Genomic DNA, 16352 nt, shown 5'->3' on the forward strand with positions numbered 1-16352 from the left:
CATCCCTGTCCCCAGCCGAGCCTGGCCCAGCCTTGGGTCTGTCTGCCAACAGATGACATCTGTTCTGGGCCAGCAGACACCCCTTTCCCTTCTTCTAGGGCAACAGAGCCACTCATCCTCAAGATTCAGCTCAAAAGTAGCCTCTGTCCACCCACCCAGACCATCCACAAGGAGTGGCTTGCCAGGGATGGGGCATTCAATGAATCTCTCTCAGGTCATTTATCGTGTGGTATTGTCACCTGTGTGGTCTCCCTGATAGGATGCGGCACCTAGAGGATGGGTAGATTTTATTCACGCCTGCTTCCCACTATGCATGCAGTGTCTGGTACATAGAGTCCTTAGTGTGTCTCAGTGAGAGGGGTAAATAAAGGAATGGATGATATTTTAAAATATAATTTGCAGCCTTGGGGAAGTTATGGAAAATTAAGGCCTTTCATCAAAGTTGCTTCTCTGAATGAAAAGTTAAAAGTATGAGCAAACTCCCCAGGGCCTGAGGCCGGCACTTCACCTCCGTGGCTTCTCCTAAGGATCAGGCGCAGGCCTCACTGCAGACAAGCTGCTCCCGGGAGCTGGGGAGCAAGGCCAGGTCCACATTGTCTGTGAAAAAGTAGTCGCTTGTCCCCAAATACACATCACACAGCCAGACTGGAAGCAGGGTGAACTACCAATGGCACTGCTGCGAGCCTTGAGCAAAGGGAGGACATTCTGGGCTAATGAAATGTTAAATTCATTCCACAAAAAACCCTTAGCGCACAGCTCAGGGACCAGTAGAGGGTCCATGATCACCCCAGTGCAGAAAATGCATGGTTTGTCTTTACCCTTGTAACTATCTAATAAAAATAGGAGAACGCAATCCAGTTGTCATCTCACTCTTTCCCGCCCCTCTTACCCAGAATCACGCCGTTGGGCTCCTCCGGGGGTCGCCACACGATCCGCACTGCGGTGAGCCTCACCTCCGGGAACACCAGCCGCACTGGAGGGCCTGGGGCTGAGAGAAGCACAGAGATGTGGGTGCACACAGGGTCTGGGGCAGCCATGCGCTTCCCCCAGGACACTGCTCCTGGTGGAACATGCTCAAGTGTTCAGTGAATGACCTTGGGAAGCTACGTGACTGTGTAGCTCCCTAACAATTTTGGGAAAACACCTCAGTCTGAATCCTCCCCAATCTGCTTTCAAAGTTTTCCAAGTTTAGAAAGCACTGCTCATAAACTATTCTGGGAATGGTGCAAATGCAGCTAGTATACCGCAAAAATCAGGCCCTTGGCCACTAATAATTCTGCAGGGTGTGCAGCCAGTTGGAAGAAGATGGTACTAATCTGAGCTCAGAGTCCTTTACTGGGTTTGACAGAGTGGGCATGAGACAAGGCGTCCTCAAATCCCTTCCAACACTAAATGGAGGTTACAACTATTGATGAAGCAACATGTTGGCAATCAAAGCTTTTTCTTTTATGCATGCCACCCCTCTTCTGCCTTGTCCTAGAAAATTAAGAGTTGATGTGCACAAATGCATATAATAATTCTCTATGGTTCAGTGCACTGATAATTCAAAAAGCAGTTGTATATTGCAGAACCACTGAATAATAGGGTCATAACACTCATAAAATTTATTTGCTTAAATGAGAAGGCAAGTTAGTGTATGACCAGTATGGGAAATTCTTTTTGGACTTAATCTTGGATTGATTCTGGGTAAGAGGCTGTGGGCACGTGATAATCAATACAGTAATAGAACGATGCATACAACAGCCATGGTGGGCAACTGAATTCTGTCTCAGGCTACTAAGCTAGGAACAGTATTTAAAATTTTGAATGGGTCTTCTGACACTTACATTTGGGCAAATAAACGTCTGAAGGAGACCATAAACTCACAAACTAGGACTAATTCACAAATATGCATGCTCTGACATCAGTCATGACATTGGCCTCCTCCAAGCTGAACATTTGGATTACATTGAAATGAGAGGGAGGAAAGACATGTTTACATTAGGGCTGTGAGAGAAGAGGAAAAATCATCCCAAGACGAGCCAATGTGTCCTTTAGGAAAAGCAAATGGCAAGGGACCGGGTGTTGAGGAGTTTCTAAAATGCCCCTCTACCCTCACTTGAGACACTTCGTACAGTCTGCAGTGAAACCATGTCCACTCTCCATTTCCATGTTGGATCCCACCCACTTGAGCCTGTGGGCTGGGGGAGGATGAGGACATGCATGCAGCGCTCTGTTCTCTGCAGGGGCCAAGCCCTCTCTGGTCCTTCTGAGAACAAGGGAGGGACAGTCTCCACTCTGCAGGTGGAGTGTGTTTGGGGCTCATTAGTCACCTTGGTGGGATGCTTAAGAAAGCTGCGCCTGTTTTACTTCTGTCAGATGACTCTGATCCCAAGGTGAGTGTTTTGGGGGAGATTGGTAATATTTCCCCTGCCATCTTCATTTCAGCCTCTTTAATAATGAAAATACAAAGGAGCTAACCTTTAAGTGTTTGACATCTGCAAAGTGGAAAAACATATTTACTGATGATTCAGACTTCCATAAAAACAAAACCAGCAAGATATGCTTGTTAGTCTGGAAACACAGGGGCCTGAGGACCCTGGGAGCCATCAAATGCACCTCTCTCTACATGGGAACTTATAATTATGTCTTATAATGCAAATGGTGAGACCTGGGCAGTCCCCTAAGCACTGGGACCCACTGGCCCAGAGTGGATTTTTAACTAGCTTTGTACAGACACCATCAAGATGAACAGCTCACATTTTATAGCCGGGCCCACCCCTTGCCAGCACTGCCCATGGCAGAGTTATGACTGAAATTCTGCATAGCTTCATAATCAGGCTGTAAAAATCCACTCCAGGCTGAAATTGGCCATATAAATGCTCTCTGACTGAAAAACAATTTTGTTTTGTTTCCCTCAACTGAAAAAAAAAAAAAAAAAAAGTGGTTGGAAAATTATGTTAAAAACGATCACAATCCAAATTGTTTGGATTGGGAAAGCAAACCTGGAAGCAGCGAGGCCAGCTAGGGTGCCAGCCTGTACATACCATCGTCTTTGGTGCGCTCGAGGATGAGGGGTGTGCTGGGGACCCCATTCCCTATGCGGGTGAAAGCCAGCACCTGGAGCTCGTACAGCACGAACTTGCGCAGGCCGGCCAGCAGAGCTGACCGCGTGTGGTTCCCTCGCACAGTGTGACTTCGGGGCTCAGGATCCAGGTCTTTGGCTCGGTACAGAATCTGAAGCATCAACACACAAATGCGGACAGTAAAGATCATGCTGTGTTGGGAAGGAGCCTCTGTGGGCCCAGGGGCAGACTTATAACCAGCCAACTGGGCGCAGCTGTGCTCAAGAAGTATGGATCTAAGTTCTGTACCCTGGCATTTGGGGAGGAAGATGGCGATGAAGTGACTCAACACCAGAAGGGTAGCTTGAGCTAACGCTCAGCCCACAGCTTGGCGACTTGGCTGCCTGGCCACAATTGTCAAGATCTGAAGCACTCAACTGCAGCCATGCCAGCCGTACCCACTAAAACAAGGACTCCATTATGAACACAGGCATTCTGCATCCTGCAAAAGGAGCCAACAGCTCCATGGAAACTGGTTCCTGCTCCAGAAGACTCTCTGTTCCCCACAAGAACCTGAGCCCTGGGTCACATCGCAGCCATCCTGAGATGGGCTCCTACAGGGCCCTCTTTCTCCTACTTAGTGCCTATATCTTCCCTCCATGCTCATCCCCTCTCTATACTCTTCCCAGAGATCAGTGACTCAGAAGGCCACAAAAGACAAGTTTATCAGGGATGAGTATGAGAAGAGTACAGCAAGCATTTTTGTCTGGGACCCAGGAATGTGGTGTGCTGTTGGGGTCACCGGAACCCAAGACTGCCAAGTATCAGGGCTTGGTCATGTATCACGGCACATGGGATCAAAGGGAGCAATTAAAATACCCAGGGAAGAGGGGTGACATGTGAGAACAGGTAGGGGAAAAATAAAGAACAGGGATCTAAATTACAGAAAGGCAAAAAGGAGAACACTCACTATCTGTGGAGCAGCATAGGGGGAAGTGTGGGCTTGCTGGCTGAGTCCAGAGACCCTCAACCCATAGCTTGGGAGAGCTGAGCTGGCGGGCAGAACCAGGAGACAGTGCTCATCACCCTCCAGTGGTAAAGAGGAGGCTTTAACTGGTCCAGATAGATGCAGGAACAGAACCTAGAGAAGCTGGGACAGGTCTGACTCTCTGGCTGGTGGCACTGCCTAGGACCATCCTGGGCCTTTATGATATTTACAAACAACATACATTTATCTGCACATAGCATTTAGCAAGCAAGGAGCACTTCAGGAAACAGTCCCTTGCTTCTCACACCACCCCTGGGAAGCAGCCACTATCATTCCCATTTTACAAGTGAGAAAATAGGTGTGGAGTTAAGAAACTGCCCAAGGCACCTCAAGCAGTGCCATAGCCTGAGCTCCATGGACTTCCGGCTCCTTCTCAACTGACTTGGCATTCATAAGCAATTACACCAATGCTTCCTTCCCAGACTGCGATGGGCTCACATAGGACAACTGATGGGAAAATCAGGAAAGGGGCAGTGTCTAAGGCTGCATGGTAGCAACCTCTCAGCAGCTCCATAAGGACAGCAAGGCCACTATACATACCTTGTAACCCAGTATGAGCCCATTCTGGTCCTGCTCAGGGACAGATGCCCACGTCAATAAAATCTGGGTGGAGCTGACGGCCTGGGCAGACACGTTTTCCGGGGCTGCTGAGGGAACTACAGAGAACAGGTTACATCAATTGGCATCAGAAGTCTAAAGGCGTCTACAAATAAAGGTCCAATTTTCACCCAAATCATCAAGTTGTCCTTGAAATAGTGATGTATTCTGAGCATTTTGTAGGGATCAGATTAAACCTGCAGGAGTATAACAGATATGTAAATCTCTTTAATGTTAGCAACAAATTCCATAAATCCTGGGTATTTAGAGCTCAATTTTATCCGAATCCACCCTGCAAGAAAATATGCTTGGTCTGTTCTCTGTAATAACTTGTGGAAACTTCAGGCTTTTATCTCAAATAGGAAATCCTCACTTTCAGACAGACACCAGCTCAGTGACATCTCTGAACAGGGCATTCTGGGATGGTGGCAGGGGCCTGAGGGGTGACCTCACGATGTACACAAAGAGAAAGGGAGGGGAGGTTTGCCATGTACTTGTCTCTGTGCTAGGTGTCCTCAGATTTCTAATTGACGCTAGCCCTCAATGTGACCCAATGAGGCAGGTATCATTATCCTTTCTGCAAATGAGTGGACTAAGGCTCAAGGAACCTCATTTCCTTCTATTTAAATGGATGCTGTTTTTCACAAGGAGATACCTATAGAGGCCCTTGTGCATGTAATTTTTCTACTTTTACAAAAGCTCTTTTCTCATTGTCTTGCTATGTGTGCCAGGATTCACATATAATGTGTATAAAGACAGCAGTGAAACTTTAAAAACAAGGACTTCATATTCTAGATAATCTCAGTGACTTCACTAATTTTCTAGAGGGCCCACTTACTCTTCAAAGGCCATTCAGAACAGAACACATGGATCTGGGCAAGTCCCCAAGCAAGTCAGAGGATGCACCTCTGATTTTATGACAGGCCATGAGCAAAGGGGGGGCTCTGAGCCTGGGCCTAAAGGTCATACTGTACCCCAGGGCCACTGTGGTTGAAAAGGAAGAAGGCACTTCAAGTTTTTCTGCATCTCATGGTGGGCAAGACAGGCAGGCACCTGCCTGTCACTTGGTTTCTGAGGTCACTACTTGGTGCAGTCACCTTTCGAACTGGGAGGCTGAGGCTCCTCAGGAAGAGAGAAGCTTAGGAGCGTGAGCAAACTTGGAGTGGACCTGAGGATGCCGCTCTAGCCCCCAGCCTCACGGCCCCACAGGGGAAATTGCTAAGTCCGGCACTTTCACTTAGCAGGTGCTTAGCTCTGGAGACAGTGACGTGGTGAAGCTGTAACCCAGGTGTGGCACGAGATGAGCGAGAGCTGGGAGGGGTGGGTGTAGTTCCTGGAAGGTGGACAGGCACCTGCCATCCTCCAGGGCCCAGGCCGGGGGCACACACCCAGGCTTTCCAACTCTCACTGCAAGGACTCTCACTCATTTACTCAGGTGGCACGACCTCCTTGTGCAGAGGCTGTGAGGACCACTCCGCTACCCATTAACCTGCATACAGCCAGAGCCGGGGTCTGCACCATAATGCTGCTCTTGGACATTCGATCACGTGATAGTTTCATGCCAAGTGCTCCGGTCTTTGTTAGGAGTTGAATCATGTACCCCTCTGAATCCAGACTTTGGAGTCAGACCATAATTGGAAATAGGGCTGTTGCAGATGTAATCAGCTAAGGAGTGCCACCCTGATGTAAGGCGGGCTGTAATCTAGCAGATTGATGTCCTGACAAAAAGGGGAATTTGCAGATATGCACACAGGGAGAGTGCCACAGGAAGGGACAGATCCCCACACAGGGACAACACCATCGCAAGATGGGTGAGGTGCTGCTGAGAGACTAGGACGGCCAGGGTCAGGAGAGGACCTGGGGGACAGCCTCCCCAACACCTTCAGCCGGGGCACAGTCCTGCTGACACCTGGACCTCAGGCTCTTGGCCCCCAGGATTCTGAGAGAAAACATTTCTGTCGTTTAAGTCACTCAGTTTGGGGTATTCTGTTGTAACACTAATATAGTTTTCTAAAATATTTTTTAAGTTGTAGGACATATCTACAACTAGATACCTCTATCTATTTATTTTTAAGGATATTTATTTTTAAGGATCAAATGCAGTGCCTCACATATAGTAGATAAGTGGCTCTACCACCAAGCTACCACCCCAGCCCCAGTTTTTAAGACAAAATGCCAGAATTCATAAGTCTTGGATATTTGGCAAGCTTGATTGTGGAGTTACTAGTTACTAGTTCGGCCAGCAATTTCTTCTTTTTTTTTGGTACTGGGGATTTAACTGAGAAACACTTGACTACTGTGATACATCCCCAGCCACTTTTATTTTTTGATCTTGAGACAGGGTCTTACTAAGTTGCTGAGGCTGGCCTCGAACTTGGGATCCTCCTGTCTCAGCCTCTGGAATTGCTGGGATTACAGGCATGCACCACCATGCTTGGCTTCAGCCAGTAATTTCTGTAGGCCCAGAATAAGCCATGGCCTAATAATGCATTCTTCTGGGGAGATACTGATCATAGGGTAAGGGGCCTCACCCCACCTGCAGAGATGTTGCCAGTGGGGTGGGGGCAGAAATCACAGAGGGAGTCCTGAAAGGGCCAAGAACTTGGCTGCATACTCCAAGAAGGGCCATTTTATGAGTCCTGACAACTCTGGGGCAGCACCTCTCCCCTTCCTCCTGAGTACCTCTCCTTACTGCCCAGTCCTGAATCTGCTGTCAGAGCAGGTCAGTAAATGTGTCTACAAAATATGAAAGTCACTTGTTTACCTGCTAGGAAAAGCCACAGTGACCATCTCTATGCTTTGGAGGGACATAATGCTGGTCAGCTTAACCTAGTAGATAAGCCTTCCTTTCAAACATGTCAGTTGAGAGTCATGTATTCAACTGTTCAATCATTGAATTAAATAATGTCAATTTTTAAGAGCAGATATGTGTCACAGAGAAGGAATATTTGTAATTTTAAGTTTCACCAATTCTCAGAACAGGAAGGATGCTTATCTCAGATGCCATCCCTTGTCCCAGCTGCCTTCCAGCTGTGGCTTCTGCATGGCTCCTGCATATTCCCCGAGCCTACAAGTGGCTCCCTCTGGGTGTCTCAAATGCTACTATGGCCTTAACCAGGATATGGTTTCCACATTTGTTCATTTTATAAAAAAGAGTAGCCAACAAAAAAGAGTAACAAACTATGAACTAAAGGAGTCACTATCATCAAATGAAATGTAAACTCAAAGTAAATCTGCATTTACTTAAGATATGAACACCAAACATAATGTGTGCTCACAAATTTAGTCTACGTTCCCAAAACTCTGTCTCTTTTCTAAACGAAGAGGGGCCATTGTCATAGCAACCCAACTGAGCCACCTCTTGGACCTGTGAGTCAATCTTTGAAACTGTAAGTGCCCAAGTCTCACTGCAGACCTACAAATAACTGCCGATTTTCTATGATGTGCTAGGTAATATATGCATCCATTTACTGGACAACCATGCACGTCCCCAAAGAATGAGGTCAACCTGATGACTTAAGTCACTTGTGCTTTGTGCTTGGAATATGGCTGGGTTTCTCATAAAGGAGAGAGCTGGGTGGGGCTGTTAAAGAAGAGAAAATGGCAGAGTTCAAGAATAAAATTTTTGGCTAATTCAAATTCCACCCAGACAAAAAATCTGCCATTTTGTTACGAGGTATGTTTTTAGGATTTGAAAAAGAAAAATCTTACATCTATTTTGAAGTAGGTTCAACATCTTTTCCAATCTGACATCTTAAGTTTTGAAATGGTCTTAGAAATTTCCCTTTCATCAAAAACAAACTATTCAAAATGCTTATTTTCTTCTTCTCTACCTATTCTCTCCCCTCTCTGGGGTTTCTCACTGTGCAGTTCACTGATGCTCTTCATGTGGTCTCTTTTGATTTTTAAGGCCTCATTTATCTTTACAATATATCATAAGATGTCATGGAAGCAATTAGACTGCATTTGGGAACTATAAACTTCACTTAAATGTGGTTCAAGATGTTCTGCTCTGTGTTTCCAATCCCTTTTCAGTATTCTAGCTAACTCTGCCATTTTTTAAGTTCCAAAGAACTATTGTTCTCATTGAGGTGAGACTTGAACCTGGCTCGGCAGCTTTGCTGTCTTCTTTGGCTCTCTCTCCAATTCCTTCCCAACCCATTGGTCCCACCGTTCAGCCCGTGACTTCCTCAACCTTGTCTCCCCTCGTCATGCTAAGCAGTGCCTGGCAGGGTGGATCTCTCTGCTGAGGAGGGTGAGTGTTAGATGTCAGCAGGAGCAGGGAAGGTAAGAAGTCACAACTGTTGCAATAGGGAGGGTCTTGCTGGTCAGAGGGAGGAGTCTTCCACATAAGCAGGCTCCAAAATCTCCACGCAGAGGTGGAAGAACTGAAGTCCTGCAACACCATGGCATTGGAGGGGCACCAGAGAGTCTCCCACTGTGATTGGGATGGGGACTGACATAGGAAATCAGTACTACCATAAAATGACTTGGCCTAAAAGGGGTCCCAAGGAGTCATTATTGCAGCATTGAAAACCTCTGAAATCGGAATCATCCACATCTTGACATGCATATCCATAATCTAATTATTCAACTTATGACGAAACCACTTGAAACAAAACTCTTTTCTTCCCAGAGAGATGTGTTGTACTGAAGTTTCTAATGGAATAAAATTTCAGTAAAAATCCAAAAGGTAATTTTCTGTAAGTTAGAATCCTCAAAAGAAGAAAAGACATGATGATGAAGAAAGAGAAGCTTCAGTTGCAGAAACATCAACTCGTGAACTACAAACACAACCACACTGCAGTCCACAGTTTATTCTGCATAGACTACATATGATTTCCCTCCAGGTGCACCTAAGGAAAAAACAGACTAATGTTGGGAGAAAACCTAGTTCTTGGCTCACAGCAGTTAATGTCTCAAGTGTATAAACTTGCAGAGAGAAGCGTTTCGCTCTGACCACCTAGGAATGGAAACAAAGGCCCTAAGTTGACCTAGTGTTACCATAGGAGCCTGGTGGTCTGAGGTATACATTTTATGTTTCTTGCCCAATCACAATGTGCCACGGGGGAATCAGACACCAGGTTCCTATACAGGTTCCCTTGGTAACACTAGGTCAACTTGGGACAGTTGTTTACATTCCTAGGTGGTCAGAGCAGAATGCTCCTCTCTGCAAGTTTACACATGTGATACATTAACTACTGTGAACCAAGAACTAGGATTTCTCCCAACAGACTAAGACAAAACCAACTCCAATATGCTTTTCTTGATACAAAATCTATTTCTCAATATTAAATGAAATGCAGTAGTCCCTATGAAAATAAACAACACTGCTTGAGAAAGACCCTTCAAGTTACTGTGAAAGAGAACCAAGATTGTTTGAAGAGAACAAAGTCAGAAGAAAAACACCAGGAATGCGCTTACATATACAGCAGTAGGCTCTGCATTCTCTTGCCTACTGTAAAAATAGATTTTCAATGGCTGGAAAGGTTTGTATAAAAAATATAGACCTGATTCAGAAATTCTGCATTGGTTAACTTTGTTTTTAAAGTTCTTTCCTTTCAGACCCTGCAACATAGTGATTCCATCTTCTTCTCTCCCCCATGGTCCTTGAGAAGTCATTACAACCAAGCTGTTACAATTACCTCTGCAGATCCTCTGTCTTTCACTCCCAATCGCCTTATATTTTCTCTTTGGCTTTGGTGTTTTGGAGTTGTATCACAAGCCATTTTGGTGTGGATTTATTTTTACTTATTCTATTTAGGATCCATGCTTCTTCAGTCTGATGAAAATGTCTTTCATCAATTCTAGGATTTCTCAGCCTTTCTCTGCAGATATCCTCCTTATTTCCCTTTAGAGTCCTATTAGATGTGTATTAGATCCTCTCATTTTGGGCTTTGTCTTTACATCTCTGTTATATTTTTAATTTTTATGTTGTTGTGCTGTATTTTCAGTTACTGCCTCAAATCTAGCTTTCAATTTGGTAATTCTCTCTTTGGCAGTATCTAAACTGCTTTTTGCATCAATAATAGAATTTTATTTTCAGAGACTGTTCTATGTAGTTATTTCTAGGAAAAAAATCTGCTTTAAAAATTGTATCTAAATCTTTAAAGTTTTAATGATTTTCCTTAGTAATTTGAGATTTTAATGATTTTAAATGTACTTATTACGCATTCTTTCAAACTTGTATGCATTTGAAAGCAATCAGTTCCTCTGTATTTTCTTTTTAAAAACTGTTCATATTTACCTGTAGCAGAGTGTTTCCTTGTGCATTTAATAATTGTCTCATTGAAAAAGGGCTAGGTTTTATTGGGAACAATTTGGCTGTGACAATATCTGTTCAGAGAGAAGTTGTGTTTGCTTTTGTTGGCTGTGCAGTTTGGAACCAGTTTCTTTCTTTCTTTTCTTTTCTGTTGTGGGGGGTGGTATTTTCTTTTTGTTTCATTCTGTTTTGGAGAAGAGGACTATTCTCCACTATGGTTCAACATAGAGCTATTTCAGGATGATGATGTTTCCCTGAGAATGCAAAGATTTTACTGTAAATGAGGATAATCTTCAGTGCTTCTGTACATAGGTAAAATGCACAATCTACGAACTACACTTAATACCATTTCATTTATACAAAATTAATTTTAAAAGGCTGACTTTTCTTTAAAAAACATTTGTATTGTGATGTAATTCACATATTCTAGAATTCACCTAGAGTGTACAATTCATGTTTTTAATATTCACAGAGTTGTGAAACCATTATCACAAGAAACTTTAGTTTTCATTATCCCCAGAAGGAGCCCTATACCCATTACCAATCATGGCCCATTTCCCAGGCCCTTTCCCAGTCATAGGCAACCAGAAATCTATTCTCTGGCTCTCTAGATTTGCCTATATTAGAAATTTCATATAAATGAAGTCATACAATTTGTGATTTCTTTGTGTCTGGCTTCTTTCACTTAGTATAATATTTTCAAGGTTCATCTACCAGATTGTATTGTATCATGTACCAGAATTTCATTTCTTTTTATTGCTGAATTATCCTTTGTATGGATAAACCATATTTTATTTATCCATTTGTCGAATGATAGACATTTGGTTCTTCCTGCTTTATGGTTATTATAAAAAATGCTGCTATGAACATTCCTGGTCAAATTTTTGTGTAGACATACCTTTTCAGTCTTCTTGGGTATAGAGCTAGGAGTGGAGTAGTTGTGTAATATTATGTTTAATCTTTTGAGGAACACCAGCTGTTTTCTGAAGTCACTACCTCATTTTGTATTCTACCAGCAAAGTGTAAGGGTTCCAGTTTCCTAACACCTCACCAATACCTGCTATTGTCAATCTTTTAAAATAATTTTAACCATTTTAGTATATGAATTATATTTCATTATGCTTTGATTGCATTTCCTTGCTGGCTAATGGTGTTGAGCATCTTTTCATGTGCTTATTGGCCATTTGTCTATCTCCTGTGGAGAACTGTCTACCAGACATTTGCCCAGTTAATTGGATCATTTATCTTTTCATTGTGAAGTAAGAGATCTTTATATATTCTAGAAACAAACCTCTTGTCAGACATACAATTTGAAAATGTTTTCTTCCATTTTTTTTTTTCATTTTGTGTATAGCAGTCTTTGAAGCACAAAAGTTCTCATTCTGATGAAACCCAATTTACCCATTTTTTTTCTTTCATCGCTTATATTTTTGGTTTCTGGGACCAAATTCTACATTAATTTCTCCTCTGGGAGTTTCTGGGCCCCTCATAAGGTGCACATCTAGAGCCAGAACCTGAGTTAGGCACAGGACTTGGTCATTTTTCCCCATTCACAGTCTAGGCAGACACAAGTGAACCTCTGGAGGGAGATACCTCAATATGGAAGAGCCTTGTCCTCACACAGGAGCTTGAGTCCCAACTCCCACTTCTGCATGGGGCTCACCCTCCTGATCCTGCCCCAACTCCTCATAATGGTGGGATGGATCCAGCCCACTGCATGGCTTGGTTTTCAGTTCCCTTTATGCTGCTGATAACTGGAGATTTCACTGTTTCTCTTCTGAGCATACCATTAATTTTAAAATTCTAAAAATTTCTATTTTATACACAACTTTCTAGTTAGGTATAGCAAAAAGTTTTTTTCTTGTTGTTGTTGTTGTTTTTTAAATATATATTTTATTTCAGCCAGAGTGTGGTTCAGTGGCAGAGTAATTGCCTAGCAGACATGAGGCCCTGGGTTTAACCCCCAGCAACACACGCACACACACAGACACAATATATATAAAATTCTTCCTGTTACTGGATTTTGAACTATCCCTTAAACTTGCTCAAATGCTCTACTTTGTAATAAGCACTCAGATGTTGAATACAGCTTTTTAAAAATCTACTTGCTCACAGTCACAAGCCAAGTTTCAGAGGGTCTCAATCTTTTCTAATATATTAAGACTTTTCTAATATAATAATAGTGTGAAGAAAGCCCAGACTTATGTTAGCAAGACCCTCTCTACTGGTCCTCTGGGAACATGCCGGTCACGACAACAGCAAGTCCTCAATGGCTCCATTAGCTGGTTCACACCGCATGAGAAGAGCATTCCCACCTGACAATAATTCTGTCTCTCTGCTGCTGTTTTAAGTTCCTCCACCTGCCCTGACTGTCCTCTGGCCCCCCCAAAATGAGAAAGTCATGAACCTCATGAGAACTTTGGCTTGGAGTTTGTGACTGAAAGTGGACCAAAGTCAGGGAGCCCTAGAAATCCAGTACACATCCAGATGACAGCGATGTCAGTTCAAACCTACATGGTGTCTGTCACTTAAGGAACCAGCAAAGGGGATGAGGAGAGATCCTTCATGGTGTCTCTCAGACCTTCCACAGCCCAACTTGCACAGGAAGTGGTGCCCACAGACACCCTGGATAGGCTGTGTTCCCACCCCTAGCTACCTGGAGGGCTGAGGACCAGATTTTGAGATATGAGACATGACCATCAACAAAGCCCAGAGGATTGGACCCCTCATAACCAGCACCTCTGCAGCTGTAACTGCGCACACAGGGCTCTAGCTGGCACTGGGTAGACAAGCAGTAGAGGAAGCTGAGGGATCTGTGGCCAGCAGGCTCAACAAACCTTGTTTTCCTTGTCAAAAGCTGGCCCCTCACCAGCCTCTCTCAGGCCTCTCTGCACCCCTTGCACCATTGTCCCTGGCCCCCAGTCCCTCCTCAGAGCTCAGGCAGGCCAGGGCTGGGGCCACAGCTCCTAGGCACCTGTCCCCTTCTGCCCTGCTGCCCTCCCTGGCCTTGACGAAGGCTGCCTCCAGAGCCATGCCAATGGGCCCTGTGCCAGCCATGTTCTCTGCCCTCCTCTAATGGTTTGTTAGACTCTTTTTGTTGTACTTGGACTTCCTAACTTGCTCTTCTACATATTTTCCATCACAGTCATGCTGAATTCTAACTTCCTCCTAAGGCGGTTTTCAACATTTAAAAACTTCATTAATTAATTTTGCTATTTGAAACCACCCAGGGTGGCTCTCCTCCTACAGTGTCTTAGTATGGAGACAAGAGCAGAGGGTTCTGGCTGAGGAGAAAAGGCCCTGGGTGGTGTCTTAGTGTGGGGACAGGAACAGAGGGTTCTGGCTGAGGAGAGAAGGCCCTGGGTGGTGTCTTAGTGTGGGGACAGGAACAGAGGGTTCTGGCTTGGGGGAGGCGGATCCAGGCATTTTCCAGCACTCCAGGTGGAAACAAAACAGCTGCTGCAGGTACCCTGACTGTCCACTCCTCCTGTCCCTTCTCAGGTTCTAGGGTTCTAGGGTGACTCCCTGAGGTGTCCCTGGGAGTCTTAAGGAAAGGAGACTCACTCTGGGCTCAGGGCACAGCAAGGCCTCTAACAGAGCTACAGTGGGAGAGGAAGTGCTTCCATGTCACAACGTCAGCGGAGAGAAGGCAAAGAGAAGGGTAGTGAGCAAAGTGGAGGAGGACTTCCTGGGAAGTGGGAGGGCCTTGGTCTCTACCTCTGACCCCGACCTAGGTCACTGCCTCCACCTGCCACATCTTCCTCTCATCCGGTGTGGACAGAGGCTGGGTTTAAGAACGACTTCTCGCAGCCTTGGTCAGCCTACAATCAGCAGCTGCTGGATGTGCCAAGTCCAAGCTAGAACATCCCGGACAGCTTGCTCCTCCTCACCCATGCGGCCTGGGTGGAGGCCAGTCCATGTCAGGTGTCTTTGAAGAGTGTCCTACACTCTTCCCTTTGTATTTCTAAAACTCAGATAAGGCTGGGAGGATCATCTGGATTTTGAGACATGAGACATGACCATCCACAAAGCCCAGAGGATTGGACACCTCATTACCAGCACCAAGTGGCAGGGACTACTCAGTGTTGACCAAAAACACTTGTTCTTTCCCTGCCCTCGGCAGTTAGCAGTACCCCATGACCGAGACTGATGGAGATGAGCAGAGCCAAGGGCTGTTTCTACATGGGGTTTCAGAGGAGGCAGGCCGGCTCTTTGCTCATTCTCCTCCCTCTGGGAGCAGAGGGTGATTGGCCCCATAGGAGGGCAGAGCCCGAGTCCTTGAATCACCTCACGAAGAGAGGAACAACTGCTCAGCCTGCAGTCACGGTGAGAAATCAGCTTCTAGCTCACCAAAGCAACTGGGCTGCAGGGTCTACTTGTTACTGCGGCTACACCTCAGAACACACTCTCTACATCCTTTCCCAAGAGGAGGGCCTGAACACCTTGTATGTTGATGATTCCCTATCAGATCTTCACATGCTCTCACTTTTTATCAGTATAGGGAAAATGATCCCTATACTGATTAAATGATTAAAAAATGACATTTTGAGTCCAGCCCCTGCTAGAATTCAACATCAACTTCAAAGGCGGGGCCTGAAGTTTTCCTTATATTCCTGTTGGGACTGGCCTAACCTGGATGAGGAGCATGCCAACACAGACATGAGAGGGACCAACCAGAGAGGTGCCATTCACCTGGGACTTGGAGAGTTCCCAGGTCCTACCTCTCTGGGGCCTGCAACGCCTCCTCTCACCTGACTCCCGAGTTCGTCCCCGCACCAGCTCGCTCCAGGGCCCAGCCCCGATGGCATTGAAGGCCTGCATCTGCAGCTCGTACTCCGTCCACTCCTCCAGCTCCTCGATGGTGAGCTCCCTCTCCAGCCGGTCGCTGACGACTTGGGCCAGTGCCGAAGTGGGGAGGTCAGAGCGCCAGTACTTAACCCTGTAGCCCACGGACTCAGGGTTCCCGTTGTACTGGGAATCGGGCAGGGGCTGGCAATGAACAACAGTCTGTGACAAGCTGACACCTTAAAACCATTACTTTACAAGGTCTCAAAGAATGGGCCTGTCTTATGGGGCCAGTTGATGGAAAGCATTGGGGGAAGATTCTTAGAACCGTCTATTTTTTCCTAAAACTTTTCTTCTTTTAATTAAACGAAACCCTGTCAGTAACTTTGGTTGGACATCATTTCTTTTAATACATTTGGCTTAATGTCGTGGGGAAATGTTCTGATTAAACATCAGGCTGGCCCTCATACAAATACTGAGTATTGGTTCCATGTTGACAGAGCTCAAAGACTTACAGGTCCAGCTCGGAGTGCCATCCGCATTCCTGCCCTGAGGGGCAGCTCAGCTCCACCCAGAGAGTGAGCAATGTAGTGATTAAGGAGACACCCTAGGTGGG

General features: G+C 45.4%; 1 protein-coding gene across 3 annotated transcripts in view; it reads right to left on the reverse strand.

Moving 5' to 3' along the window:
• Positions 1-16352, reverse strand: part of SDK1 (sidekick cell adhesion molecule 1) — an 871941-nt gene that overhangs the window by 102807 nt on the left and 752782 nt on the right. For all 3 annotated transcript variants that reach the window (XR_013760645.1, XR_013760646.1, XM_079120438.1), the window contains exons 25-28: positions 15703-15940; positions 4633-4748; positions 3027-3216; positions 890-988 (exon numbers count right to left, since the gene is read on the reverse strand). Coding sequence is in view for 1 of the 3 variants with exons in the window: in XM_079120438.1 (XP_078976564.1) it covers positions 890-988; positions 3027-3216; positions 4633-4748; positions 15703-15940 (643 nt within the window). In the remaining 2 variants the exon portion in view is untranslated. The remainder of the gene's footprint in view (positions 1-889; positions 989-3026; positions 3217-4632; positions 4749-15702; positions 15941-16352) is intronic.

This window comes from Sciurus vulgaris (genome assembly GCF_902686455.1).
Source record: "Sciurus vulgaris genome assembly, chromosome: 18".
NCBI classification, from domain to species: domain Eukaryota; kingdom Metazoa; phylum Chordata; class Mammalia; order Rodentia; family Sciuridae; genus Sciurus; species Sciurus vulgaris.